The 26,119-nt window shown below is 49.2% G+C and overlaps 1 protein-coding gene across 1 annotated transcript in view; it reads left to right on the top strand.

Annotated features, from left to right (window-relative positions):
* The window catches only part of SLC9A6 (solute carrier family 9 member A6), a 24,344-nt gene extending 1,588 nt beyond the window's left edge, over positions 1–22,756 (top strand). The window contains exons 2-17 of the mRNA XM_014309831.2: positions 3–165; positions 6,008–6,207; positions 6,550–6,627; positions 7,270–7,346; positions 8,263–8,375; positions 9,955–10,060; positions 12,849–12,990; positions 13,218–13,323; positions 13,549–13,637; positions 13,854–13,967; positions 15,539–15,650; positions 16,561–16,714; positions 16,964–16,994; positions 18,152–18,231; positions 18,845–18,950; positions 19,432–22,756. Of these exons, the coding sequence (XP_014165306.1) occupies positions 3–165; positions 6,008–6,207; positions 6,550–6,627; positions 7,270–7,346; positions 8,263–8,375; positions 9,955–10,060; positions 12,849–12,990; positions 13,218–13,323; positions 13,549–13,637; positions 13,854–13,967; positions 15,539–15,650; positions 16,561–16,714; positions 16,964–16,994; positions 18,152–18,231; positions 18,845–18,950; positions 19,432–19,707 (1,947 nt within the window). The 3' untranslated portion in view covers positions 19,708–22,756. The remainder of the gene's footprint in view (positions 1–2; positions 166–6,007; positions 6,208–6,549; positions 6,628–7,269; positions 7,347–8,262; positions 8,376–9,954; positions 10,061–12,848; positions 12,991–13,217; positions 13,324–13,548; positions 13,638–13,853; positions 13,968–15,538; positions 15,651–16,560; positions 16,715–16,963; positions 16,995–18,151; positions 18,232–18,844; positions 18,951–19,431) is intronic.
* The last annotated feature ends 3,363 nt before the right edge of the window (positions 22,757–26,119 follow it).

Genomic DNA, 26,119 nt, shown 5'->3' with positions numbered 1-26,119 from the left:
AGGAGGAGATCGTGTCCGAGAAGGCGGCGGAGGAGAGTCACCGCCAGGACAGCGCCAACCTGCTCGTTTTCATCCTGCTGCTCACCCTCACCATCCTCACCATCTGGCTCTTCAAGCACCGCCGCGCTCGCTTCCTCCACGAGACCGGGCTGGCCATGATCTACGGTGAGAGCCCCACGCGTGCATCCCGCGCTGCCTTCCCGGGACACCGGGCGGAGCTGCCCCGAGCGCTGGGAGCGCATCCCGGCCGGTGCCGGGCTTCCCGGGCATCCTGGCTCTGCGCGGGGCTGGCTGCGGGGCCGGCAAGCACGATGGGACCAGCGCAGCATCGTTCTCCCGGCCAGTGGGAGCCCTCCCGTGCTCCCCGAGGGGCGCCCCCAGGGCTGGTTTGGTGGCCGGAGGGCTGCGGGGCTGTGCGGGGACACGACACATCCTCTGTGGGTGCAGCTGTGTCACCGGCACAGCCCCGTGCTGCTGAGCCTTATCTGGGTGGTGCTGGAGGGAGGGTTGGTTGTTTTCCAAACCCGAGATATGGAGGGCTCTCGAAGGCAGAGTTACTCCCAAATCTCTGGCAACGAGGAGCTGGTTGGGTTTTTCTAGTCGGCCTCACAGGGTGAAGCTGGCAGGGTCATGGGCTCCCACGTCACCAAGCACTGGCAGGTCACACTTACCTGCCCCAGGGTTGAGAGTGGGGACTTGGGGCAGCCCAGAGCAGCAGAGCCTTGCATCCCGGGCTGGATGGGGCTCTGAGCAACCTGGTCCAGTGGCAGGTGTCCCTGTCCATGGGGGTTTGGAGCTGGATGATCATCAAGGTCCCCTTGTGACCCAGACTGTTCTGTGATTCTGTGATCCCACATGCTGTGTTTCCAGCGTGTGTTTAGAGCATCCAGATTTCCAGAAGCTGCCCAAGAAGAGTGTAGAGGCCATCTGGGGGGTTCTCCCATGCTTTGCCATGCTCAGGGGCTTGCAGAGCCAGCAGCCTTCTGTCCTGCTGCCTGGGGACCTGTGTGCACAACCTTTAGAGTTCCTCCTCCTGCTGTGACAGGACCTCTCAGAGAGAAACCCCATGGGTATCCCACTGGAAGTAAAGCAAGGCTGGGGGTCAGTGCAATGGGGCTGTAGACATTTGGGTTTTAATGTGATTTCCTCAGGTGCCATGGCCTCATGAAGAGGCCTGAACCAGGGTATGACAGGGCCATGCATGGCTCTCCCTGGATTATCTGGCATGACTTTGAGTCAACCAAAGCAGGGCCTGGAGGTGTGCTGGGGAATGATTAACGTGGCCATGGGTCTGTATCTAGGGATGATGTGTTGAATTTAGGGTTGAGAAGGCATCTCCTGCTGCGTGCTGTAGTTAGTGTCTGTCCTCTGTGTGGCCCTTGCTGGCTGGGGGTGATGTGTGACCACACAGAGTCAGACGTGGCCGAATCTCCCACCCAGCAGAAAGCTTTGATCCAAAGGCTGAGACTTGACCTGTTTGGGCCACTGGCTTTTGTGATCCCAAGTTTCAGTTAATTGGAAGTGTCCTTCCAAATGAAGGGGTGGAGGCACTTGTGTCATTGCACAGGCACGAAATCCTGCTCTGCTTTTTCAGGGACACAAAATCCTGCTCTGCTTTTCCAGGGGCACAAAATACTGCTCTGCTTTTTCACATTCCTTCCAGCCACCGCTCAGGGGGGTTCAGGTGTTTCTGGCCTCCTGCCCAGGGTGGGGATGGTCACCTCCTGGGACAGGAATTGTGCTGTGGGAGGACATGCTTCCAGCATGAAAGGTCTTCTCTCTCCTGCTCCCCCAGAGCTCCCAGCTTTCTATTCCTTTTGTGCTTTCACACTTGCCCTTAACCTTGTTCTTCTGCTCCTGGACATTTCTTCCTCTTGATTATCCTCTCTCCCTGCAGTACCTGAGTGCTCACTTTATTCTCAGAGCACAGCCTGGGTTGTTTCAGTCTCCTGCTGATCCATAAAATGCACCTTTTCTGTCTGCTCTTCTGCAGACTGTGCTTAGGGAATTGCTGGTGAAATCAGTAATGTCACCTGTCTGATCATGCAGAAAATCCCAAGTTTTCCTCGGTGTCAAGACTTTTGGCATTTGCTTCTCAGGTAGTGGCAGGTGTCATAGGAAAAGGGATGTGTAATTCCCAAGGAATGGTGAGATGCTGTTGTTTTAGTGTGACAACTTGAAATCTGCAGGGAAGAAAGGAGGTATTGCTGTCCCTGGCTCCCTGCAATGCTTTTAGCCCCAAGGAAGGTTGCTGAAAATGTGGAAGGGGCTGCAAAACAGACCCTGAAATCTGAACAAGAGAAGCAATTTGCAAAAGCTTGTCTGTTTCTGTTTAAAAAAACCTCAATAACTAAGTCAAAACTTTCGCATATCTCTCTTTTGGCAAAACACATCAGTTTCTTTGTTGTCTTTGTTTTTACTGGAAGTTATAAGCTCTTGCTCCAGGTGGATTTCTGTCTTGCACATCACACTGTCAGCTCAGAGCTGATGTTCAAGGGCTGAACACTGACTGGAGTAATTTCAGTTACAGACTATAGGTGCTTAGTAGCCCTTAAGCTTCATTTCAGTGTTTAAAATGAGGCTCCCACATCTGAGGTGCTCAGCATTTAGGATGATTAATTGAACAATTTTGTTTCAGTTCTTCTCAGAGTCTGATGGTGGATGTGCAGGATCTTCTCTAAAAGTTTAGTTTCCTTGTGCTTGTTCCCACTTGACCTGTGGATTGTGTGTGTCTAAACTGCTTGTTGTCAGGATGTCTTCAGCTGTTACATTTTTCTTCCCTTTTGGTGTCCAGATTAATGCTCCCCTGGGGATCCTGTCTGCTTCCATTGTTGTTAAGTGCTGGGGTTGGTAATATATTAGTCTTCATATATAAAACGTTACCTCGGAAATGTTCAACAGCACCTTAAAAAAAAAAAGCCCATGGGCTTTTGTTCTTTTTAATGAAGTCGGGAGAAATGCAATGAAAATAATCTCTTGCACTTTGCATAAAAGAACTCAATTAATTTGCCGGCTTTGCCTTCAGCTTCTCAACTCCTTGCAGCTTTCAGCTGGCAGCTTCCTCAGTGTTGGGTTCCTCTGCTCAGCTCAGCTCAGCTCCCTCCCAGGGCTCAGTTTTGTGAAACTCCTGGCAGCAGGAGCATGTCGATACTGGCTCACAGGTTGCTGCTGGGGCAGCCCTGAGAGTGCCAGGAGAGTCTGAACCATTTCCTGAGAGCCTGTCAGAACCAGGAGCACCCACAGGGTCCCCTGGGCTTGGTCCAGGTAGCCTGAGCTCAGGACTGGGTTGGTGCCTGGAAAACCACGTCAGGTTTGTGCCAGGTGCCTCCCGTGGGCATCGTTGGATAGGGAGGGTTGATCAGACCCACCATGGGGCAGGAGGGGCTGCTGGTGGGGACATTTAATGGGGGTGGGAAAATTGGTGTCCAGCAGAGCAGCAGGATGCTCTCCCTGCAGGTAACTCTGCCAGTGTCTCTGGGTCAGGGTCACACTCAGTGTCCAGGAGCAATTTGTGCATTTGTGCATTTGCACGTGGGTGTCTTTCCCCAGCTGGCAGCCTCCCAGGCAGCCTCTTCCTGAGCAAAACAAAAACTATGATCTGGGGACGCCCAAACAGGGATCTTTGGCAGATGTTGTAGGTTTATCTGCTCTTTTTCCCATACTCCATTCCTGGCCAGAGTGGGAATTTGGCCCTGTCTGGAGCTTGGCTGGCACTCGGGGCCAGGAACAGGTGCCTGGATGTGGAGATGGCAGAGGAGCAGGGGGGCTATCAGATGTAACACTGCTTTGGGGCAGGGATTAAGGGTGGAGAGGCAATGAGTCAGGATCCCTTCTGAATTCACAGCAGGGACTCCTTCTGTCTGTCCCTCCTTCCTCCTGTGGGGTCTCTCCTCTCACAGTGTTTAGCCTGGGTGTTAAAGGGGTTGCTGGGTGGGTTTCCTTCCATCTGAGCAAGGACAGGCAGCTGCTGGTGTCCGATTCCTGCATGAACCTCTGAAATAATTGTTTTTCTTCTAAGAAAAACTTTTAAAAAGTAACCCCAGCTAGTTTTCAAGGGCTGCAAAGCATGGTGTACATTAATGGCCATAAGCAGATGCAAATAACCCTTTGAAACTCCTTTTGTCCCAGTGAAGGGTTTTGGTTGTTTCCCTTGGTATCTCTAGGATTGTCATCTGCTGGGTGGAAAGGAAAATGGGTGTTTTGTCCTACTGCTGTGGTGCCTTGCAGCCACTGCCACATGCTCCTGTGAATACATGCTGTGGCATCATGATGTGCTTGACATACTTGCTTTCATTCTATACTTTTATTTCTGGAGCACTGGAAGATCACAGGAGCAGAGACTGACAGAAAAGTAAGCTGAAGAATGACTTATGGTGTCGCCTCTAGGTAATGGTGGTGTAAAGGCAGCCCTCAGCTGCTCTGCACAGTGTGACGTGCCCTGAACTCTCCTTGCTGGAGCTGGCAGTGCCCAGAAGGAGCTGTTCTGTGACTCTTGGGGTGATTCAGGGCAGAATAAAGCCCAGAGTGGTGAGCATATGGTTGATGGTGCATGGCTTAAAAGCATCTGTAGCTTTTTAGCTCACCTGTGCTGCAAAGTGCTGTATTAGAGCAGGGTTTTGGGTCTGACCAGTCCCTGAGCTGAGCTGTCCTAGGTCAGCAGTGGTGACTTTGTGTGCAGGCACCTCCTCTGCCTGTGCTTGTGGCCTGGGTGTGTGCTCTGGTGGCCCTGCTGTGTGTGGCACCCCTGAGATGGGAGGTGGGGCTTTTCTTTTCACCATCAGGAAAAATGGCAAATCTTGTCCTGAAAAAACTGTGGCCAAGGGAGGAGAAGTCAAAAAGTGTGTGGCTGATCAGGAGCTGGCTGCAGGAGGTGCTGAACGAGCTGTGGCCCCACAGTGTCCTGCCCAGGCTCTGCTCTGAGAGCGGTGGCACAGGAAGAGTTGGGTGTTCCTGTCAGGGTTGTGCCCTGCCTGTGGGAAAGCAAAGCTTTAATTAAGGCAGCAATCAGGAGCAGGAGTGTCCTGGGAGGCAAATGGAGAAGCCTTCAGAGCGTTGCGGTCTGGGTTTAGTTCCCACGTGGCTGAAAGCTTTTCATAAATGTGTGGTTCAGGGATGGGGTTGGGATCCAGGATTTCTGTGGCAGCTCGGGGCCGCCTCAGTCAAGGAGTTTCCAAACCCTTTTGTGCTGAAGGCTACATGGAAAGGTGTCTTGTGGGCCACCCCTCTTCCCCAGCCTGCAGATGTCAAAACACTCTGCCAGGAGAGCACTCAACACACTTGAATCTGAATTCGAGACCTCAGACAATGAAAGAAAAATGCTTTATAAATTGCTGACTTGCAAATTAACCCCAAAATGCCCCTACTTAGCTGAGCTGGAGGCAGAGTTGCCTCATGGGGCTGCTGTTTGTGGTGCAGAGCTGAAGTTTGCAGGGGTAAGGAGTAGATCTGGGTGGTCGACCTGGATTGGGAAACAGTTTTGTATGTTTATGTTTCAAAATGTGGTTTTATAAAAACAGGGAGGGCTGGGATGAGGCTGTATGGTGCTGCAGCAGCTTAGGAAGGATGGCTCGGAGTGATCAGGGTGGCTGTTGGGTATCATCTTTAATCCCTGCCAAAATGAAGAGTCGAATGTATCAATGTCAGGTTTCAGGGTGTGCAAGGGGCACAGTTTGGGCAGGTGTGAGCAGCACCTGGCCCAGCAGTGCAAGGTGCTCACCTTAAAAAGCCCAATGTGCCCTCGATGTTGGCTACCCTGGAGTGAGGGTCTGACTGATTGCTGGGTGGTTCAAATCCTTCAGGACTTGTCCATGGCTGTGTTAGGAACTCCCCATGAGCACGGAGCATTCGCCTGGCGCACGGAGATGAGGATGGGTCAGTTCAGTTATTGGGCTGTGGTTGTGCTCAGCAGCTGAGCAGGGGGTCAGGATCCTGGTGCTGCATCCATGCTCAGAGGGATCCTTCTGGGGGTGTGCTGTGGTTTGTCTCACAGAGCTGTGTCCCTCCCCAGGTGTCCTGGTCGGCGTGGTCCTGCGCTACGGCATCCACGTCCCCAGCGACGTCAACAACGTCACCCTGAGCTGCCAGGTGCAGAGCAGCCCTGCCACGCTGCTGGTGAACGTCAGTGGCAAGTTCTATGAGTACACCCTGAAGGGGGAGATCAGTGCCCAGGAGCTCAACAACGTCCAGGATAATGAGATGCTGAGGAAGGTAAGGGAGGAGTGACTGGGTGGGTGAGCGGTGCTTCCCGCGCCCTCCATGGGGATGGGTCCTGCATCTGCTGGATTAAGTGATTTTATTTCGGTTTTTTAACCTGTGATTGTGATGAGCAGTAATTTATATGTTGAACACAATGTAATGAAACTTCAGTTTTAGCTCATCTTCATTTAAGCTGTTTAGACTCTGGGATTTGTCTTCAGAAGATCCCAGACCCAACAGGTTTCACATGATGGGAGTACATGGCTTCCTCCATATATTACTTTCTCGTGTTTTGTCTTGCAAAATTTTAACAAATCATTCTACTGTTGGTTTTTTTTTTTTCTTTCTTAACAGGTGACTTTTGATCCTGAAGTATTCTTCAACATTTTGCTTCCCCCCATTATATTTTATGCAGGCTACAGCTTGAAAAGGGTACGTGCCTTTACAGTGCTGATGTTTTTAGTTCCTCTGCCTCCAGAGAATTTTTAATACTTGTGAGTGCTTTAATGCTTGCTCAGCAGGCTGAGGCTGTGGGGGTGGGTATGGTTTTGCCCAGCAAATGTGGGATTGTGGGAAGCAGAGCTGAGAGTGCCCCTGTCATTCTTGTCTGCCCCTCTGCCCTGAGAAGGGTCAATGACTTCAGCTGTTTCCAGCAGGGGTTTTTGGGGTCAGCCAGGCCATTTCAGCCATCCCAGCTTTCCAAGCACATGGGAGTGTGGGAAGGTTTTAGAAAGCAGCAGCTCTCTGAAATGCTGACTTGGAAGGAGAGGAGAATGATGCAGTTTAGCTTGCGGGAGAAGGAAGGAGGAATGCTGCTGGGTTAGGAAATCAGTTCCCAGGACTTGGAATAGCACCTTATTAAACACCCAGCTATGAGAACATGGTACATTCATGTTTATTAATGCTGCATTAGCTCCTGGTCTGGCATGGGCTGTGCTGGGCACCCTGTGCCTGTCCAGCTCATGGTGTCTGAGCTGGGTCCAAGTTGCTGTGGACACTGTGGGTGCCTGTGCAGACTTGAAATAAATTGTTAGCAAAATACAATTCAGTTTTTTGGTTTTTTTCTCCTGCTAGAGGCACTTCTTCAGAAACTTGGGATCCATCCTGGCATATGCTTTCCTTGGCACTGCCATTTCCTGCCTGGTGATTGGGTGAGTAGATGGAGCTGGTCTGGTTCTTCCACAGGGGTTTCAGCTGTGCTTGGGAGAAGTGCACTAAGCCTGGAGCTGAAGCTGCTAATCCCAGCCCTGAAAGGTCACACGGGCTCTGCTACTGCTGCTCAGCAGCAGCAAATAATACTATTTACTGTGCAAACTTCTGCTGCGTGGGCAGGGTTGTTGCTGTCTAATTGTGAAGTGCTCTCTCAGCATCTGAGCATCCCATGAGAATAGTTGTTCATGGCAAGAAAAGTTTCACACTTCAGAGAAAATTGTCTTGATAAATCAGCAACTTCAAATTATTGGAAGCATAAGGCCTCCTAAACTTGAGGCACAGGAGTGGAGAGCAGGATCATAGAGGTGGATGTCTAGTGAGCACAGATGTGTTTCAAATTGTTTATCCCTCAGTGCAGAGGCTGCTGGATGGTTCCCTCTCTGGACAGTAGCACACAGGCTGACACAGGGTGTTTTCCACTGGAGTCCAGTGGATTCAAGCAAACTCAGCATCTGCATTATCTGCTCCTCACTGAAAGTTTTGGGCATTTCAGAGTCAGTCCAAGGTGACTCTGAACCATGTTAATGTGCAGCACTGCAAAGTGATCTTGTGACCCCATAAACCTGGCTGCTGCTTTTCTTTAGGCATGTTGTGCTCCTGGAGGAGTTCTGGTCCCAGTTCCCTCCTGGCACCATGTTTGTGCTCCAGCTCAGAGGGTGCTTTGGTGTGTGTGGTCCAGCATTCACCCCCAAGATCATTGCCCTGGGGTTTCACCAGGCTCTGTGCTTCCCATGCAGCTCTTTGTTGTTCTGGCATTTGGATAGCTTCAATCTGGTAAATGCAGGGAAAGCAAGGCCATATGGATGTTGTTTTAATGCACTGCAGAGATGTGTGACTGCCTCTTCTGCTCCCCAGCTCCGTGGTGTACGGCTGCGTGGCGCTGATGAAAGTCACCGGGCAGCTCGGGGGAGATTTCTACTTCACTGACTGCCTCCTGTTTGGGGCCATCGTGTCAGCCACTGACCCAGGTGGGTTACAAGCCTTCCCTACATTTTGGCCTGGTTTGAGCTGTGGGGCAGAGGGGAGGAAAGTCTGAAACCCCTGCGAGTTCCCTCATTCTGAATTTTGGAGCTTAATTTATTTGTGACATTCTTAGAAGTCAGATTTGTCTCTGTGCTTTTTAATTTTTTTCAGTTATCTGCAATACAGTTTCCAAATCTCTGCTTTCCTGAATCCTTGTTTGCAGTGAAATCTTAGGCAACCTGTCTCTTGAATTTGCTGGGGTTTGGCATTGTGTCTCTGCCACCCTGTGCTGCCAGCAGCTGTTGCAGAACAAGATGTGTAATGTGAGGAGGGCTCAGTTGATAGTTTTAGTTAGTTTAGCTATTTTCTCTTGCTTCCAGTTTGGTTGGATTTTGACAGGGGCTAATCTAATTGAAATTAGATTAATGAGACACCTTAATGAGCAGTACTGAGGATTTGTGGCACCTTGGTTTACTGATGCACTTTATAACTCAAAACTGTGAAAAACATGCTTTGTCCAAATAATTGTAGTTAGTTCATGATAGCTGGTATGTGGTAGCTGTTCACTTCCATGTTCTCATTTCATGTAAAAACACAGGGCCACAAAAAGGGCTCTGTTTGCTTCTGCCCTTTGCTGAGCAGGGCTGGAAATCTTCTAATGTTTAGAAATGCTGCAGGTGAGCTGTCAGTGTCATGTCCCTTCTTTGGGCTTGAAATAGGAACAAGAAGATTTCACAGGTAGAAATGGAGCATTTCCCTGTGCATAAATGGGTTAAACTCCCCTCAGTGTGCCCTGAGTGCTGTTTGAAAAGACTCACAGAACTTGTTTGGAGTTGGCTCAGCCCTCAGCCTGAGCTGTGCCTGATGCACCATGTGTTACATCCTGCTTGCTTTGGATGTTGTGATGTTTCTGTGAGGCTGATATGCAAAACCTGCTGCTTTCCATTATCTTCTTGGAGCTACTGGATCACAGAAGAGCTTGAGGGAACTCTGATCTCTGCCATGTAGTCCTAAATCACAGAAACCCCCACATGGGGTTTGAGCTGATGCCTGGCTATTTCCAGTCAGATCTGAAATGTTGTGTGTCTGTGCTGCCGCTTAGAATGTGTTGAATCCAAGGATTTCTCTCAGAGTATCCGGAATGGAAAGAAAAAGCAGTCATCATCCTGGAAAAGCCTGGTCCTTCTGGCCTTCTGCAGGTGCAGGAAGGCTCTCCCTGATGCTCTGAGCTAACAGCATCCCTGCAGCTGGGTGGCTCATGCCAGCCTGGTACTGTGGCTCAGCCCATGAGCTCAGACCCTGGGAAGCTCAGAGCAGAGTTTGTTTGTGTCTGCGTGCAAAAGATTCAATAGGCCAAGATGTGTTTTAGTGAAAGGAGGAGGGAAATGATGAATTAAATCCAAATCTGAAAGAGCAGAAGGAAGACTATCCAAGAGAGCACGAGGGGCAGCTGGCAGCATCACAGCAGTGGCACAGATGTGCAGGAAGGCAGCTTTCTAAAAAGGACATTTAGTCTTTGATTGCATCGAAATAACAGCACCTTTTTGAATGTCTCTCTATTTTTTCTATTTTTCTGTTTGTCAGTGACTGTCCTTGCCATATTCCATGAGCTGCAGGTGGATGTGGAGCTCTATGCCCTTCTCTTTGGTGAAAGCGTCCTCAACGATGCCGTTGCCATAGTGCTGTCTTCGTAAGTGTCCCCTGCTTTTATTTACAATTCTTACCTGTGTTACATGTCAGCAGCTATGGGGAGCCTCTTGGCCTTGCCTCTGTAGAACAGGAGCATGGATGTTTGCAAGAGCATCTTAAGTGTCCCAAAAAGCTGTGGTGACATCCTGATGCGTGTCCTCATTGCTTACCACTGCTTGGGATTACAGATTGCCCTTACAACTCCCCCCTGCGTGATGGAGGGTTTTGTTCTGCTTTTGTGGTCAGTTGACCCATCCACAGAGAAGTTTTTATATCCCTCTGAAACAGGAAAAGCACCAAGTCTCCTTTTCAGCAACAAGACCCCAGTGAAACCTGTGGCTGATGGTTTTGCTCCTACCTGCATTGCTTCCCACCTGCAAACCCCTCTTTTGTTCAGGTGGAAGTAGCTGGTGAAGCAGCTGTTTCCTTTCTCTCCCCACTTTGAGGAGTTAATGTTCTTACAGCTGGAGTTAACACCCTTGACTGAACACATGGGAAACTTGCTGCCTTTCTAAAGAATGTTTTATATTCTTTAATATTTTATGTCCTTTGCATGCAGGACATATTTTATCTGCGTTTTCACTGTGTTGCCATCACGGCAATTTGTTCAGTAATATATAATACCTGCAGTGGTGACAGCTTAACATATAGCTGAGACTAATGGAGAAAATATTTCTGGAATACTTGTCACTCCAGCCTGCTGGTTGTGTGGGTTTCACTGGAGGCAGCAAGTAACACACTGGGAGCTGTGTGTTGTATTTACTGAACTGAGTGTTTCTGTTGAGGTTTCTGGAACTCTTTGTGTTGCTCGCTGTGGCTTTTCTGCTGGATGTGTCACTGCTGGTGCCAGAGGAAACGCTGCACAGCCAGACTGTGTTTCAGAAGTGGTCATGAGTGAGGAGGGGATGGGGTCTTCCAGCCTGTGCTGGCAGGTTCTGGGTGGGAGTGGGTGGATTCAGCTTCAGAGGAATGGAATTCCTGGTGGATCTCGGCACGAGTGGGTGACGGCGCCGCCCGCAGGGATTTGCCTCTTGCTCTGGAGCTGTTGCTCTGATTTCCTGCTTTCCTCTCTCCACGAGCTGAGCTCAGGCCACCCCCTCCCCAAAACAGGATAATTTGCACCACGGCAGCAGCTCTGAGTTCACTCAGCAGTTATTTTATTTTGCCCCAGCACTGCAGGCAGGGGAGGATGGGGAGCTGGGCTCTTCAGGGGCTTTTGCCCAGTCTGGGTGCCCCAAGGCTCCTCTCCTGCTTTGAGCCCTGGGCAAATGTTTGTTCCTGTGCTTAAGGAGCAGGATCTGTGCCTTTCTGTTCCTGTCTTGGTCTGGTGTGGCTTGGCAGCAGGAGCTTGTTGCAGGATGAAGAGGAATTGAACCCAGAACTGAAAGCTGGTGGGCGGTGAGGTGCCAGAGCTGCAGTTTGGGAGCAGAGGGGTAAATGCAGCTGCAGGATCCCAACCTGCTTCTTCCAAAGGGAGGATTTGCAGGGATTAAACACCACAGGAAGCCCCATGGGCAGCAAAAGGGGAAATAAAGGGCAGCTGGCAGTAGTGTCTTATTGGCAATGCAAAAAACAGAACCAGAAGGAGAACTGTAAGAGGTTAAAATGCAAAACCAACATTCAAGGAGTTGGTCATGGAGGGGAAGTGAAACCAGTCTGGATTTAAAAAAAATAAAACCTGAAAACCCAGAATCAAAACATGTTGGTGAATGAGGAGTATAAAATGGAATTGATGAAAGGAATTAAAGCACAGAGAAATCTGCAGCTTGCAGTGTAAAAGGCATTGCAGAAAAATGAGCTGTATTAAAAGCAGGGAAGTTTAGCAAGGGAAATTACCTGTGTTGGAAAGGGAAGGTTTGAAATTTCTGTTGCAGAAAAATGTTGGTGTATAGTTAGGGGAGAGAGCTGCAAGTTGGGTGTGCAGGGCAGTAAGTGTCTGTTCTCAGCAGTTTAAACAGCAAACGTTTAAAGTTCACATCCAAGAGTTTTACCAGAGTGAGCCAAGGCATTGCTAACTAGGAAGTTAATGTTTCCAAGAAATTTACATCAAGGAAAGTGGTGTAAGGAGTTGATAAATGGGATTTAGGAGCTGGATAAGGGCCTCCCTGTATCTCAGCCTTTCCAGGTAGAACAATGACTGATGCAAGGCTCAGCTCATCAGAAGTTAGGAGGGAGCAGATTTGGAGCACTGCAGACCTGTTTGCCATCTCACCACAGAGGTCTCTGGAGGTCTGGTGGATGCAGGGAATGGTGTTGCTGCTGTGCATGGCACTGTCTGCCTTGGCTACCCTGTGGTATTGCACTTTGGAGCTCAGAGCAGTGCAGGCTAAATGCAGTGCATGTTAAATGTGGCAGAACAGGAGCAGTTACAGCTCTCCAGGGATGTTCACAGCAGCTGCCTCACTGGAGAAATGGAGATTTCCTGCTTGAATGCTTCGTGGTCCCACAGCACCTGGAATTACAGAGAGCTGGTGCCAACCCCCCCAGATACCACCATAAATACCACATGTCACACAGGGCATGGGCTTTGGTCCCCTGCTCTCCAATGTCCAGGAGTAACTGCACATCCAGCCTGTGGGGGTGGCTGATCCCAAACTCCCCAGGACAGGGAGGGCGTGCAGCCACTGCACACTGTGATCCCAGGGGATTGCAGGGTGTTGTGCCTCCCTGGCTGCTCAGGCTCGGTGTTTGCAGCAGTTGTAGCACTTTGCAAGGCTTGTGTAGCACTGTGAGGTGCCTCTCCCTCCAGACTAAGCAGATTTGTTCTTGTGCTTTCCCTTCTCCTGCAGCTCAATAGTTGCGTATCAGCCAGCGGGTGACAACAGCCACACGTTTGATGTCACAGCCATGTTCAAGTCCATCGGGATCTTCCTGGGGATATTCAGTGGCTCTTTTGCAATGGGAGCAGCCACTGGAGTTGTGACAGCTTTAATATCCTTTTCACTGTTTGGTTTTTTCCCCAAGTGTTTGCATAACAGCTTATTTATTTTTTGCTGCACTGCATTTCACCCAGATGTTTAATTTGTTTTCCCCTAAATTAATGGAGGACAGTGCCATAGCCTTTTTAGGGGCAGACTGTGTAGCTGTGATGCACAATTGGAATTTGATATGCTCTTAGCCTGCAGTGTCTCTCCAAATTGTCCTTAACCAGCTGCAACGTCACCAAGTTCACCAAACTCCGGGAGTTCCCCTTGCTGGAGACTGGCTTGTTCTTCCTGATGTCCTGGAGCACGTTCCTGCTGGCTGAAGCGTGTGGCTTTACAGGCAAGCTCCAGCACAGCCCTGCTCGTGGCAGGGAGATCTGCAGGGATGATGGGGCCGCTGAGTTCTGCTTCTCTCAGTATTGATTGTAGCCAGGGCCTCCCTCTGCCTGCAGAAGTTCAATGATTCTGGGTTCTGGGGTTACTGCATTAAGTTCCCTCCAGGCCTGGGGTGCAGCTCAGCTCCCTTTTCCTGACCAGGACTCTAATGTGATGCTCTGCTCCCCAGGTGTGGTGGCTGTGCTCTTCTGTGGGATCACACAGGCTCATTATACCTATAACAACTTATCTACAGAGTCACAACACAGAACTAAGCAGGTGAGAACTCCTCAGACCCCTTCAGCCTCTCTGAATTTCAAATTCAATTTTTTTCCTTCCCTCTAGCCAGAATTAGGTGCATCTGTCTTCTTACAGCTGCATTTCACTAGGATTGCTTCTGCAGAAGCATTTATTGCATGATGGATGGGCTGACATGCTTTTCTTGTTAAATCTATATTATGTCTAACTCACTTTTAATTTGTTTTTCTCTTTCAGTTGTTTGAGCTTCTGAATTTCTTGGCAGAAAACTTCATCTTCTCCTACATGGGACTTGCACTGTTCACCTTCCAGAACCATGTCTTCAACCCTACCTTTGTGGTGGGGGCTTTTGTATCCTTTGGAGCCCAATTTATAAGACAGAAAGAAAGGGAGAGGTGCCTCATTCCCAATTTCTGTTTTTCTTTCAAATGAGTGGGTTTGGTTTTTTTTCAGTCAGTCTAGCTTTATTTTTAAAAGGGGATTTCTGCCATGTAGTGGTGCCTTTGCTGGTTATTTTAAGAAGATGGAGATTCTTTTTCCAGCTTTTCTGTTGGTTTTTTTTTCCCTGTCTTCTCTCCTCTTGTGGGCATCCGAATCAGCTGCTGCAGGGACTCATCATTGAGTGTGACTGTGATGCCAATGCCAGGCTTTGTCATGTGGCACCAGGAGGGGCTTTGCAAAGGGGGGCTGCCTGGTTTAGCCATTTATTTCCTCTTTTCTCTGCTAGTGCACTGGGTTAACCCTGAAAAAAAAGCCTTTTTTTGGTCAAACAGCACAGTTACAGCCACAGTGGATGCCTCTGAATGATGTCATGAGAAAGGATTTCCTGTTCTGCAGGCTGATGCTAATGGGAACAAGGGCCCTGGTATGTCTCAGAAAAACAAGAATTTTGAAGGAATTTTTTTCACATCACAGGGAAGCCAGTTAAATGTGCAGAATTATTTTCACCCTTTGTCAGCACTGATGCAAGTTTATATTGGTAAACAAAACATTTTTGCCAGTGCTGGTCCGTGGGTTTTCTGCAGGTTCAGCTGAATTTCTCTGATCAGCTTTTCTGGGGTTGCAGTGGGGCAGAAGAGGTGGAGAGCAGAGAAATGCCATTTGGGCTGTTATATTGAAATTTTGTGCTGTGCCTCTTCAGTGGGAACTGGCTAACTCGCTGATGAAATAGCTCATTCATGAGAGAGATCATGAAATACATCTCTTATGCAAATTGTGGTGTTCAGGAAAGAACATAAAAGCTAGAAGCATTTTCCATATTATTCAAGGCTGTGCTGAATACTGGCTCCAAGATTATTTTTGCCATCTGGGTGCTGGTATTAAAAGATACAGCTTCAAAGATAAAAAGCAATATGAAGGGGCTGGTGATTCTTGTATCTCGCAGGCTATGAAAACAGAAAGAGTATTAGATTTTTTTTTTCCTTCTCAACTGCTGCTGCTTTCATTTTGCTGAATAATCTTTGGGAATGAGACTTGACTTAAAGCTTCAAACCCAGCTGTGAAGCGTGGCATTCTGGGGAATGTCAGAGGGGTTGTCATAGCTGTGATAACTTGAGCTTCACAGAAGACAAATAATTCTTGGGGTGCAAAATGGACCTGGCAGCAGAGAGCATTCTGTGGGGAATGGTGTTTTTTCGCTCCTCTCACTTGTCTAACATGTCCTTTCATCATTACCTGTGTTTATTTGTGCTTGTCTCTGTGTGATATTCTGAATTTCAGTCTGTGCTGTGTTTCAGTGAGGCAGTAGCCTGCTCTTCCCACAGTGCTGTAGCACTCAGGGCTGGATTGTTTTCTTTGCAGCCAGAGCACCAGCGTTTCTGCAGCTCCCAGTTCCCTTTGGGCAGTAGAGACTGGCTCTGTGTGCAGGTGGGATGTGATGGGAGACACAGGAAGAGCAATTTCCTTAACATGTGCAAATACAGCTTGCTATCTTCCTAGGAAGAGCTGCCAATATTTACCCATTGTCATTTTTACTGAATCTGGGGAGAAGAAATAAGATTGGAACGAATTTGCAGCACATGATGATGTTTGCTGGTACGCTACTGCATCCTTCCTCTTGACCATGTCAGGGTGGGAGCATGAGGGAAATCAGGTATTGGGGCTGATGGATGAGCTGATTCCTAAGAGCATTTTGCTTTTCCAGCTTGCTGTTAGGTCTTGAAGGGGTTTGTGGTGTATTCATGGTGGTTCCTTATGGTGAGAAGCTGGAAATATTCCTTATTCAACTCTAAATCTCTTATGGGCAATGTCTGGCGGGGAGGCTGGGCAGGAAGGGACTCAGTGGCCTGAGATGTAGGAATGAGTGGCCTGAGATGTAGGAATGAGTTCTGTTACTGTAGGACACGAAATAACACAACACGGACATACAGCTCTCTCAAGGTAAAAAGAAAGTTTTAATTTCTGACTCCAACATTTATAGATTTCCAAAAGTGACAGTGGATTGGAGGGTGACAGAGCCACCTCTCCAATGACACTGGACAAACGAACAGTCCATCAAATTTCTCCTCCTCCATAAAAGAATGCAAAACAATCAGTTATTTACATAAAGTGTGTGAGAAAGTTCATTACAAAAATGTAAACATCAGAAGTTTCATCATGTTGAGATATTTGGTGGTGCTGGGAGGTCAATTAGGGCGTTGTTGATGATTTTCAGGATTTGGTGGTTTTTACGAAGGTTGAGGGCCATTGGTTGTTTCTGTATGTGGATATGAGGATGGTTCTTAAGTTTTTAGAAAAACTTAAAAAATCAGGGTGACAGAGCTCCTCCTGTCCTGCTTCAAGTACCTGGCATGGGGCAGGAGGAGCGTTTGCCTTTCTGGGCTTGGAAGGAGGGGTGACAAAACCATCACTATGGTGATGTCCCAGCATGGGGGGGCAGGTGGGGAGCTGGCCGTGGGGTCATGGGGAGCTGTGCTGACCCAGCTGTGTGCTGTCCCCCCTGCAGGGCTCCGTGGGGCCATGGCCTTCGCTCTGGCCATCCGTGACACGGCCACCTACGCGCGGCAGATGATGTTCAGCACCACCCTGCTCATCGTCTTCTTCACCGTCTGGGTGTTCGGCGGGGGCACCACGGCCATGCTGTCCTGCCTCAACATCCGGTCAGTGTGGGCTGCCCTGGCTCCCCCAGCCTGCTCCCTGCTCAGGCTGCTCTGCTTGCAGGGAGCAGAGGCACATCTTGGCATTGTCCTTCCCCTGATCCCTGCCCTGGCGTGGTTTGTACTCCCTGGCATGGTGTGTGACTCTGTGCCTGTTCTCCCTGGAATGGTGTGTGACTTTGTGCTTGTTGGTGTGTGACTCTGTGCCTGTTCTCCCTGGTGTGTGACTCTCTGCCTGTTCTCTCCTCACAGGGTCGGTGTGGACGCGGATCAGGAGAATGTGGTGAGTGTGCTCTGCTGGGGTCGCATCCTGACCCTGTGAATGCCTTGTCTGTGCTCTGCTTCCTTCCAGCTGCAGGAGGTTTTAGCTCCCCCTGTGAATGAGTTTGCAGTCACAGCTTTCCTGTGCTCTCTGGTTTTCATGAGCCTTGTTTTGACTCAGCTGGAAAGAAGGGCACAGAAGCAATGCTGGACTGTTTAGTCAGTTCACAGTGCTGCTCCAATAGATTCAGTCTCTCTCCCTTGCTGGGTTTGAAATAAATCCCAAAGTGAGCATGACATGGAGGCTCTGCCTTATCCCAGTGTCCAGGGCAGTACAGGAGCACCATTTACTGACTCATTTTATGCAGCATCTGCCCAACATTTACCCATGGGTACCCTCAGCCCCTGCTTACCCCTTTTCCTGTGGGTAGTTCTGTGGCAGCCCCAGAACCACTGAGCACACTGAGATCAGTGCTGGTGCCCCATAGCCCTGGGAGTTTTTCTGCCTGGTGGTTCCAGCTGTCTCATTCATGTGTCTGCAGCTGGCTGTGCTGTGGCTGTGGCTCTCCTTGGTTTCAGTGTGGATTCTGCACCTTGGAGATTCATTTTATTCAGAGCCATTTATTGGGCTGTTCACCTCCTGGAGAGAAAGCATCAAATGTGACAGGCAGCCCAGGGCCATAAATCTGTAAGCCAGATTTCTATGAAATATGTAATTGTAATTCACAGTCCCCTACAAACAGTTTTATATTTTTTTTCTCTGACTAAAAGGAAGCCTGGAGTTCCCATAACATACAATTTTTTGCGTGCAGCAGTGTCAGGTGAGATCTGATGGAGGTTGGATCTGTCAGTCACTATTAAATGTGATGTCTGGATGCAGCTGCTGGCTCTGAGGCACTTTAAACCTTGGGGCCAGACACTGGAAGGCTCTAGCAGCCAAATGGTCACTCTGTGCTTTGTTACCACCTCCCTGAGGCAGTCAAATGCTGCTAAATGCAGCCTGTTGTGGTGTGAATGTCCTTACACACCCGGCCAAAGGCTTCTTCTCAAGAGGCAGGGGGAAAGTCTGTGTCTCTTTGTGTCCCCTGGGGATAATCCAGTGCCCCTTGGGTTCTCCTGGCCCTGATCCAGCTCGTGGCATGTTGTCCTGCCCCTCTTTACTGTTTTGCTCTCCCACAGGGTGTCCCGGAGAGCGAGAGGAGGAGCACGAAGGCTGAAAGCGCTTGGCTGTTCCGCATGTGGTACAACTTCGACCACAAGTATCCTTGGGCAGCAGTGGTGTGTGCTGAGTCAGATCCCACTGCCAGACACCTCTCACTGGGACCGTGAGCTCCTCCCTGCTTAGCAGAGGAGCCAGTGTTTGCTTTCTCCTGATATTGCTGTGCTTGGGTTTGCACCTACTCGTGTCTGGGGCTGCAAGAAATGACAATTTCCACCCTCTGTCAGTGAGAAGGCAGCAGCAGTTCTGCTCAAAGATTGGCATCCTCTCCAAGATTGGCATCCTGGGGGTCCTTAATCCCAGGAGTAGGTGGGCAGGAAGGGATGGGTGTTTTCATACTTGCACTTCCCCTTGTTAGATCCATGCCTGTCCTCCCTTCCAGATGCGCTGTGCATTAGTGGAGGAGTGATGTGAGGCTGAGGGGCACAGGGTGGTGGGACAAGCAGTGCTGCCGAGCATCTTACCAGGACTGTGTCCTGCTGTCTTTGGTTGCATTCTCTTTGCACACCAGTACAACTTCTGTGCTTCCACACATTTGTGTTTCGTTTCTTTCTGTGGTTTCCTCACAATGCCAAGTCCTTCAGTGCTGCCCTCCCAGCCCTTTACTCACCAACACAGCCCCGTTCCTCTTTTTTCCTTAACCCTCTCTGTAGCTACCTAAAGCCTCTCCTGACACACAGTGGTCCCCCTCTGACCACCACACTGCCAGGGTGCTGTGGGCCAGTTGCCCGGTGCCTGACGAGCCCACAGGCGTATGAGGTGAGTCCTTTAGTAGTCCTCTTGTAGCCATGATATTTTCTGAAAAATCCCTTTGCTACGATTTTTCCTCCTGAGAAGTCGAGAGGCCTCAGAAACAAAATGTAAACAATGGTTATCTGCTGGTGTGGAATGCAACAGGTGCATCTTTGATTGGTCTCGTGTGGTTGTTTTTAATTAATGGCCAATCACAGTCTGGCTGTCTTGGACACTCTGGTCAGTCACAAGATTTTATTATCATTCATTTTCTCTCCTTGCTAGCCTTCTGATGAAATCCTTTCTCCTATTCTTTTAGTATAGTTTTAATATAATATATATAATAAAATAATAAATAAGCCTTCTGAAACATGGAGTCAGATTCTCATCTCTTCCCATGTCGGGGCTGCCTGCAAGATTCTACAGCCTCTCAGCTTCTCAGGAGAAAAGATCCTAACAGAAGGATTTTTCATAAAACACATCCGTGACCCTCCTGTTTGCTCCCCAGAACCAAGAGCAGCTGAAGGACGACGACTCCGACCTCATCCTCAACGACGGCGACATCAGCCTGACCTACGGCGACTCCGCGGTCAACACCGACTCGGTGGCGTCCAGCGGCGCCTCCCGGCGCTTCGTGGGCAACAGCTCGGAGGACGCCCTGGACAGGGAGCTGGCCTTTGGGGACCACGAGCTGGTGATCCGGGGGACGCGCCTGGTGCTGCCCATGGACGATTCGGAGCCGCCCTCAAACGTCCTGGACAACGCCAGGCACGGTCCGGCCTAAGGTCGCTCGGTTTCACTGACAGTAATATCTGCATATATGATCAAGAAGTATGTACTACCTAAAGTCTAATGCATGTCTCAAAATGTCTAAGCTGTATAAATATTATTTATATGGTGTCAAAAGAATATAAATATTCTCTGCCAAGCACTTGTAAAGGACAAGCTGCAAATTTAAGTTAAAAACTGTGTTGACTGCACTATGTAGGGTGGAACTGTTTTAGCGTCAGAGTCTTTTGCACACAGTGAGCTTCGTTAATGTGCGGTTTGATGAAGGGTTTAGTTCCCAGCGGGTGAGTAAAGGAGCTGTGACTCCCTGTTCATCCTTTGAACCTGGGAGAGGAGGGTAGGGAGTTGGTGGTGAGCAATGGAAATTGCTTTCTAGCCTGATGAGGATTGTTGAGTTTCTTTTGGTCTCTGATCTTTGGATAGTCACGTTTGAAATATCAGCAAAAAGTGTGCTCACAGACCCTCTCACCATGCAGTGGATGGTGATAAACTTGTTTCACTGTGGGAACCTGGAGACTTTCTGCTTCTTAGTGACCCTCTGCCCAAGCCCTGCTTTAGTGGGCTCATGGCAGACCCCGGCCAAAGCTGGCAGCAAGGGCTGCGGGTGTCCGGCTATTGGGATGGGAGCAGGAGAGAGGGATGGTTGGTGTCTGTAGTTGTGTTCAGGAGAAGGAGGCGATCCCACAGAAACTACACCAGGCGTGCACAGATTTTAGGTCTCTGTCCATCTTTCAGCTGTGGCTCAAGCAGCTTTCTCGAACCAGCCATCAAATCCTCTTTTGGCAACTAAATTTCACCTTTGGGAAGCGGCCGTGTCGCTGTGCGGGCGAGTCCCTGTCCTGCGGTCACAGATGTAGCCAAGGTGTGCAGAGCTGCACATGGGGCTGTGGAGCAGCACAGCCAACCTCAAACTCCAGCTTTAAGGCTGCAGATCCACACGGTGCCTCCGGAGCTCTCCAGAGGCATCCAGCTGGTACTGAAGGGGAGCCGTCCATCCGTCCGTCCGTTCTCCCGCAGAGTCAGAAACCATTGCACTTTGTTTGGTAACTCCTTAGCATGCTGTGTGTCTGCAGTCCCACCCGACCTTTCTTGTGTCTCTTATCATTTAATGAGAAATGTTTGTGAGTTGATTTTTGGTTTTAATTTGCGTTTTTTATTTTTCAAGGAAGAGCACAGAACAATTTGCGATTTCACACTAGTGTTAAAGGATTTATTCTGTAGTTATGGGAATGGCTAAAGGTGCAGTCAAACTGCTAACCCTGACATCTTTTTTATCCTGGAAAGGGGGAATCATGGAAATTTACTGTATGTTATTTTATTGTCTATTTTATCTACAGTTTTTCTATACGAACCTTTCAGGGTTACTGGTGCACTACAGGTCCATTCTGGAGTTAACCCTCTCCAGAGGGCTTAAACAGAGGTATTTAAAATGAAAATACATGAAAGAGAGCCAGGTGAGTCCGAGCACTCACAGCTCCCATTAGCTGTCTTTGGAACAAACTCTGCATCTCTCAGGATCTGACCCTGAGACCTCAGAGCAGTGTCCCCACAGCTGTTTTCCCCAGCACCACCTGAGAGTTGGAGGAGACAGAAAATCCTGAAGTTTCAAGTGTATATGTATAGTTGAGAAAATAAATCTACACTATTTCTTTATTTTTTTTTTCATTTTCTCAGGTCTAAGTAACATTGCCTTAAATTTATGGATGTGAAACGATAATTATTTTGGCAGTTTATCCCCAAGAAAAGGCTTTCTTTTTCCTTCTGAACAAAATGTGTAAGTGTTGCCATAGGACTTCCCTAGAAGGGAGGTAATGCTCTGTTTATATTTGGATATATTTGGGGCATCTTCCTTGCACCTGTAAATGGCATCCCGCTGTTAACAAAGCTGTTGGATTAGCACTGGCCTTTGTTTCCTACTATGCAGGAATTCCATAAAGTGAGTGTGCATTTTATATGATGTCTGTAACTTAAGTTCATGTGTTTAAAAAAAAAAACAAAAAAAAGAAGAAAAAATAGTAGAAACCTATTGATTTTAGGTTTACTGTATCACTTCTACATCCTGTTTTTTGTTTGTTCTGCCTTTTTGAAGAGGTATGATAAATAACTACCTCTTGTTTTTTCCTGTATAGCCTGACTATGAATTCAATTTACAGAGTTGGTGCAGCTGGAGGTGCAGGACAGTTCTGCTGCCCCAGGGCTCCCTCCCAGGCATTCCCAGCTGAGGTGCAAATTTGCTGCGAGGTGGCCACAAGCTGCTGTTTTCCCATGGCTGTGGTAGCATTCCTCTGTTCCTCTGACCCTTTGACTTCAGTAATTTATCCACTCACTGTAAACTTGTGAACACATTACCCATAAACCTCAGATTTTGACACCAGTAACAGTTCAGTTTCATGAAAGGAAAAAAATTAACCAATGGTGATTTTATGGGTTACATTATGATCCATATATAATATAACAGGACTGTTTTGTATAGCTTTAGTTGATGAATGATTTTAGGCTTAAATTAATGAGTGATTTCATAAATGAATGGGATTTATCCTCAGCTGATTATTTTCTGTGCAGGGCTGCACAGGAATGCCTGGTGTGCAGAGGCAGAGCCCTGATGCTTTGTGGTGCTGATGGAGCTAAGGGTACCTTGGAAAATCAGGGCCTGAGACCTTTGCCAAATAGATAAGACAGCCCTGAGGAGGCACTTCACAGCCCCCACGAGGATTTAGAGAAGGTGCCCTTCTTCTGTAAATTGAATTCCATGGTTTTTGCACATGAAAAAGCATTGTAGGTAAAGTTATGATTTGTACTGGTACTGTCAGTGTGTGTGGTAATGGCATTAACCCCGTAGCTGTGGTGTTTGTGCAGCTGATCTGTGATAGCTGATGATCACTATTGGACCTTCTGTTTACACTGACTAAATCCTTTACTGTTGCGTTGTACTGTGAAAGAAGGATTATGGGCCTATAAAAGATGATTATTTTTTTTTTGGAATTGTGTGTACTGTTTCATTAATTCACACGGAAATAAATCTGTAGCAAAGTGACCGCGTGCCACTTGGCCTTCTGAGCGCAGTTTGTTCACGGCCTTTGGCAGCAGCCAGGGGTGCTGCACCCCTGGGACTGCAGGGTGCACACTGAGCCTTCAGCCCAGCTCCTGGGACACTCCTTCCTGCAGGAGCAGTGCTGGGGAGCAGAGCCATGCTGGGTGCCAAAAGCTCCTCCAGGAGCAGCAAATCCAGCTGGGACTGTGCTGCTCACTCCCAGCCCTGGGGCCTGGAGTGGAGCTGCACAGAGGCATCACCATGGGCTGTTTGCAAAATCGAAGTCCCTGAGCCTTCCCAGGCTTTTATATACCTGGGGCTGTTGAATTTGCACTTGGGCTCCTGGCTGGTGATTCTGCCCTCTGACTCCCACCTGCAACATTTGGCAAGTTGTTCAAATGCTTTACACTCTTCAGTACAGAGGGCACCTCAGAAATGTCACGAATCTCTTTCTGAGGGCTTTGGTTTGCAAAGGACAACTTTAATCTCTTAGATGGTATAAAACCACATTGTCACAGCTCTGCCTGTACACCTATTTACCAGGCAGATACACTGATAATTATTTACCACATTTTGTGCTGCTTTCCAAAGGGACTGTGGCCTTTGTGTGGGGTGCTGGATCCTGAGCTGTCCTGCTGGGCTGTCCCAAAATTGAGCCTGCAGCTCCCAAAAGCTGTGAGTGAGAGAGGAATGCCTGGCATGGCCTGTGCTACTGGATGTCACAGCAATGGGACAGGAGACAAAGGTGTTATAGGATACAAAGGTGTTACATTATTTTCTTGCTGTGAAGTGATGCTAATTCTGCTGTGCACTCCCACCCCAGCATCCTGACAGCTGGAATAAACACCACTAATCCCACTGGATAGGTGCTGTCCAGCCCAGCTGGGGCTGGGCTCGGGCACGTAACTGAAGCAAACAAGGCCATCATTTACAATTGAACAAATGCCCTTTGGCAGCCCTTCACCTTCCCAAACCCTCCCAAGAAGTGCAGCCGACCCCTCCAAATGTTTCCTTGAAACAAGGTGTGATTCAGGCCCCTCACCATTGGTGAGTGGCATCCCCAGCACCCAAAATGTATCTGGGATCCTCTGGGCTGTGTCCAGCCCCCCCAGCATGGGCAGCTGCAGCTACACATGTTTGGGATAGGGGCACAGCAAGCAGGGACAAGGCAGTTCCTGCATGGTCTGGGATGGGGCACTTCCCCTGCAGGCAGGTGCACAGAGCTGCCATTTGCTGATTAGTCCCTGTTTTATTAGTTCTGTTCAGTTGGAGCTGATGAGGGGTGGCTTTCAGTCAGTACCATCTGTCCATCTTCATGTGGGGATCAGTAAAGAGCTGGGAAATGGGCCAGCACTGGGTATCTACAGCCTCAAAAAAAAAAAAAATCACCGGGCTGTGTTTAGAGCAATCCTGCATTGCTGTGCCCAAAGCCATGGACAGTTCTGCACCCTTGGCTCTGCATCTCCACATTGAGCTGGGGCAGCATTTATATGAAGTTAAATTTAAAAAAAAGCAAGGCTTTGATTCTTCCTTATCTCATCATGGCCTGCAAGGAGCTCTGGTCCTTGCTGGGCCCTCTAGATGGCAATATTGGAAAGGACAGCAATTGTCCATCCCCACTGTGTCCCTGCAGATCCGGGCCACCAGAGCCCAGCCCAGCCAGCTCCAGGGGCCCTCCCATGCCCTGTGGGCTCACCATCCAGCTGAGTCCTTACCAGCACAAAGGAGAGGAGACCCTGCTGCAGCACCGACTGCTCTGACACCCTGAGCCCCTCACAGGAGCCACCACCCTCTCAAACCCTGGGGTATGGAGGTGCTCACAGACCTGTGCCTTGTTTTAACCTTCAAGCCCAGCTGCTTCTGGGCCACTTTTTTTCCTACTAAACTTTCAGAATGAGGAGTTGAAGGCCAGAGGCCACAAGCTGACTGCACAGGATGAGTTTTGGTCAGGGATCAGCTGCAGCCCTTGCTGGAGCTCCCCGTGTCTCACAGGTGTGTGTCTCACATCACCTGGGCACCAGGCCATTCCCAGCACTGGGCTTTGCTGACATCTGCAGCCAATTTGTGGTCATCATGGCTGCTTGCACTGTTGCAGGAGGACTTTCTCTTGTCACAGCTCCAAAAGAGTGTTTCTCACCAGATGTGGGGAGTTTTGTGGAGGAAACTTCCTGGTGAGGTGAAGATGCCATCTGAGATGGCCTCTCAGATGCCAGTGAGCCCAAATATAATCTCACAGCAGTAAATTAAAAAAAAATAACACCTCTTTTGGCCACACCTGTCCGTGGTTGGAGAATAATTGGAAGACGAGGCAATTAATATGGAAACGGAGAAATTGTGTCCTTGCTGACAACCCTGACAAAATCTGCCAGGCTGGTGAGGAGCCCAGGGGCTGGGAGTGTTTGTGTGCCCTCTGTGCCCAGTGCAGGGGTAGCAGCACTGCCCAGCACCAGCCCTGTGTGTGCCCCCTGCTCCCCACCTCCCCCACCCAGCTGGGAGCAACGTGGGTCCCATTTGGGTCCCATTTATCCCAAAGGCATTTGCAGCACACCTGGTGCCTGCAGCCTCCTTAGCCCCAGGGGCTGCTTTGCACCCTGCTGGCAGGGACAGCCCTGGGACACTCTGGCTGGCAGGGACAGCCCTGGGACACTCTGGCAGCCCTGGGGCAGCCCTGGGGACACTCTGGCTCCTGGTGCCCTGTCCCTGGGGCACAGGGGGGGTGCCACAGCAGCACAGTGGCTCTGATGTCTCTGAAAGCTCCTGGACCTCAGAGAAGAAGAAAAGCAAAGTCTCAGGGTGCTGCAGAGGTGAGGTGTGGGGGTGAGGCTGTGCCTGGAGAGCTCAGCCAGGGAAAGCAGAATTCCAGCCTGTCACCACTCAGTGCTGCTGGAGGTCTGCTCTCAGAACAGTTTTTGGGGACCAGGGGCTCTGGAGCATGTTCCTTTGGGACTTGCAGTCCTTAAACAGCCCCTCTTGGTGCTTTTCCTATCTCCAACCCTCACAGTCCCTGCTCTTGGAACCTGGGTCAGAGGCTACAAATCTGTTAATGAGTGCAGGAGTCCTGAAAGGTTCGGGGTTCTGGGGTAACAAAGCCTTGAATCTGTTGTCCAATATTTAGACATGTGTATACACAAATGGATTGGGTCTTTATTAATTGTCCTTTAGTAGGAAATTCCACCAGCTGTGCTCCCCCCAGGGGTGCCAGGGATGCTCCAGCCCCAGGAGCCCATATATGGCTGCAATCTCTAAGCCTGCATGTTCCACAGTGGTGTGGTCATGGCTACTTTTAAGGATATGTGTGAACGTTGCTCCCTTTCCTGTGTGCATAAGCTCCCAGGAATGTGGAAAAAGATAAAAAATGTGCATAAATTAAAGCTGT

The sequence above is a fragment of the Geospiza fortis genome, unplaced genomic scaffold, assembly GCF_000277835.1.
Source record: "Geospiza fortis unplaced genomic scaffold, GeoFor_1.0 scaffold874, whole genome shotgun sequence".
Lineage (NCBI taxonomy): Eukaryota > Metazoa > Chordata > Aves > Passeriformes > Thraupidae > Geospiza > Geospiza fortis.
Note: the sequence above shows the minus strand (reverse complement) of the source record. Positions and strands in the feature narration are given on the sequence as shown.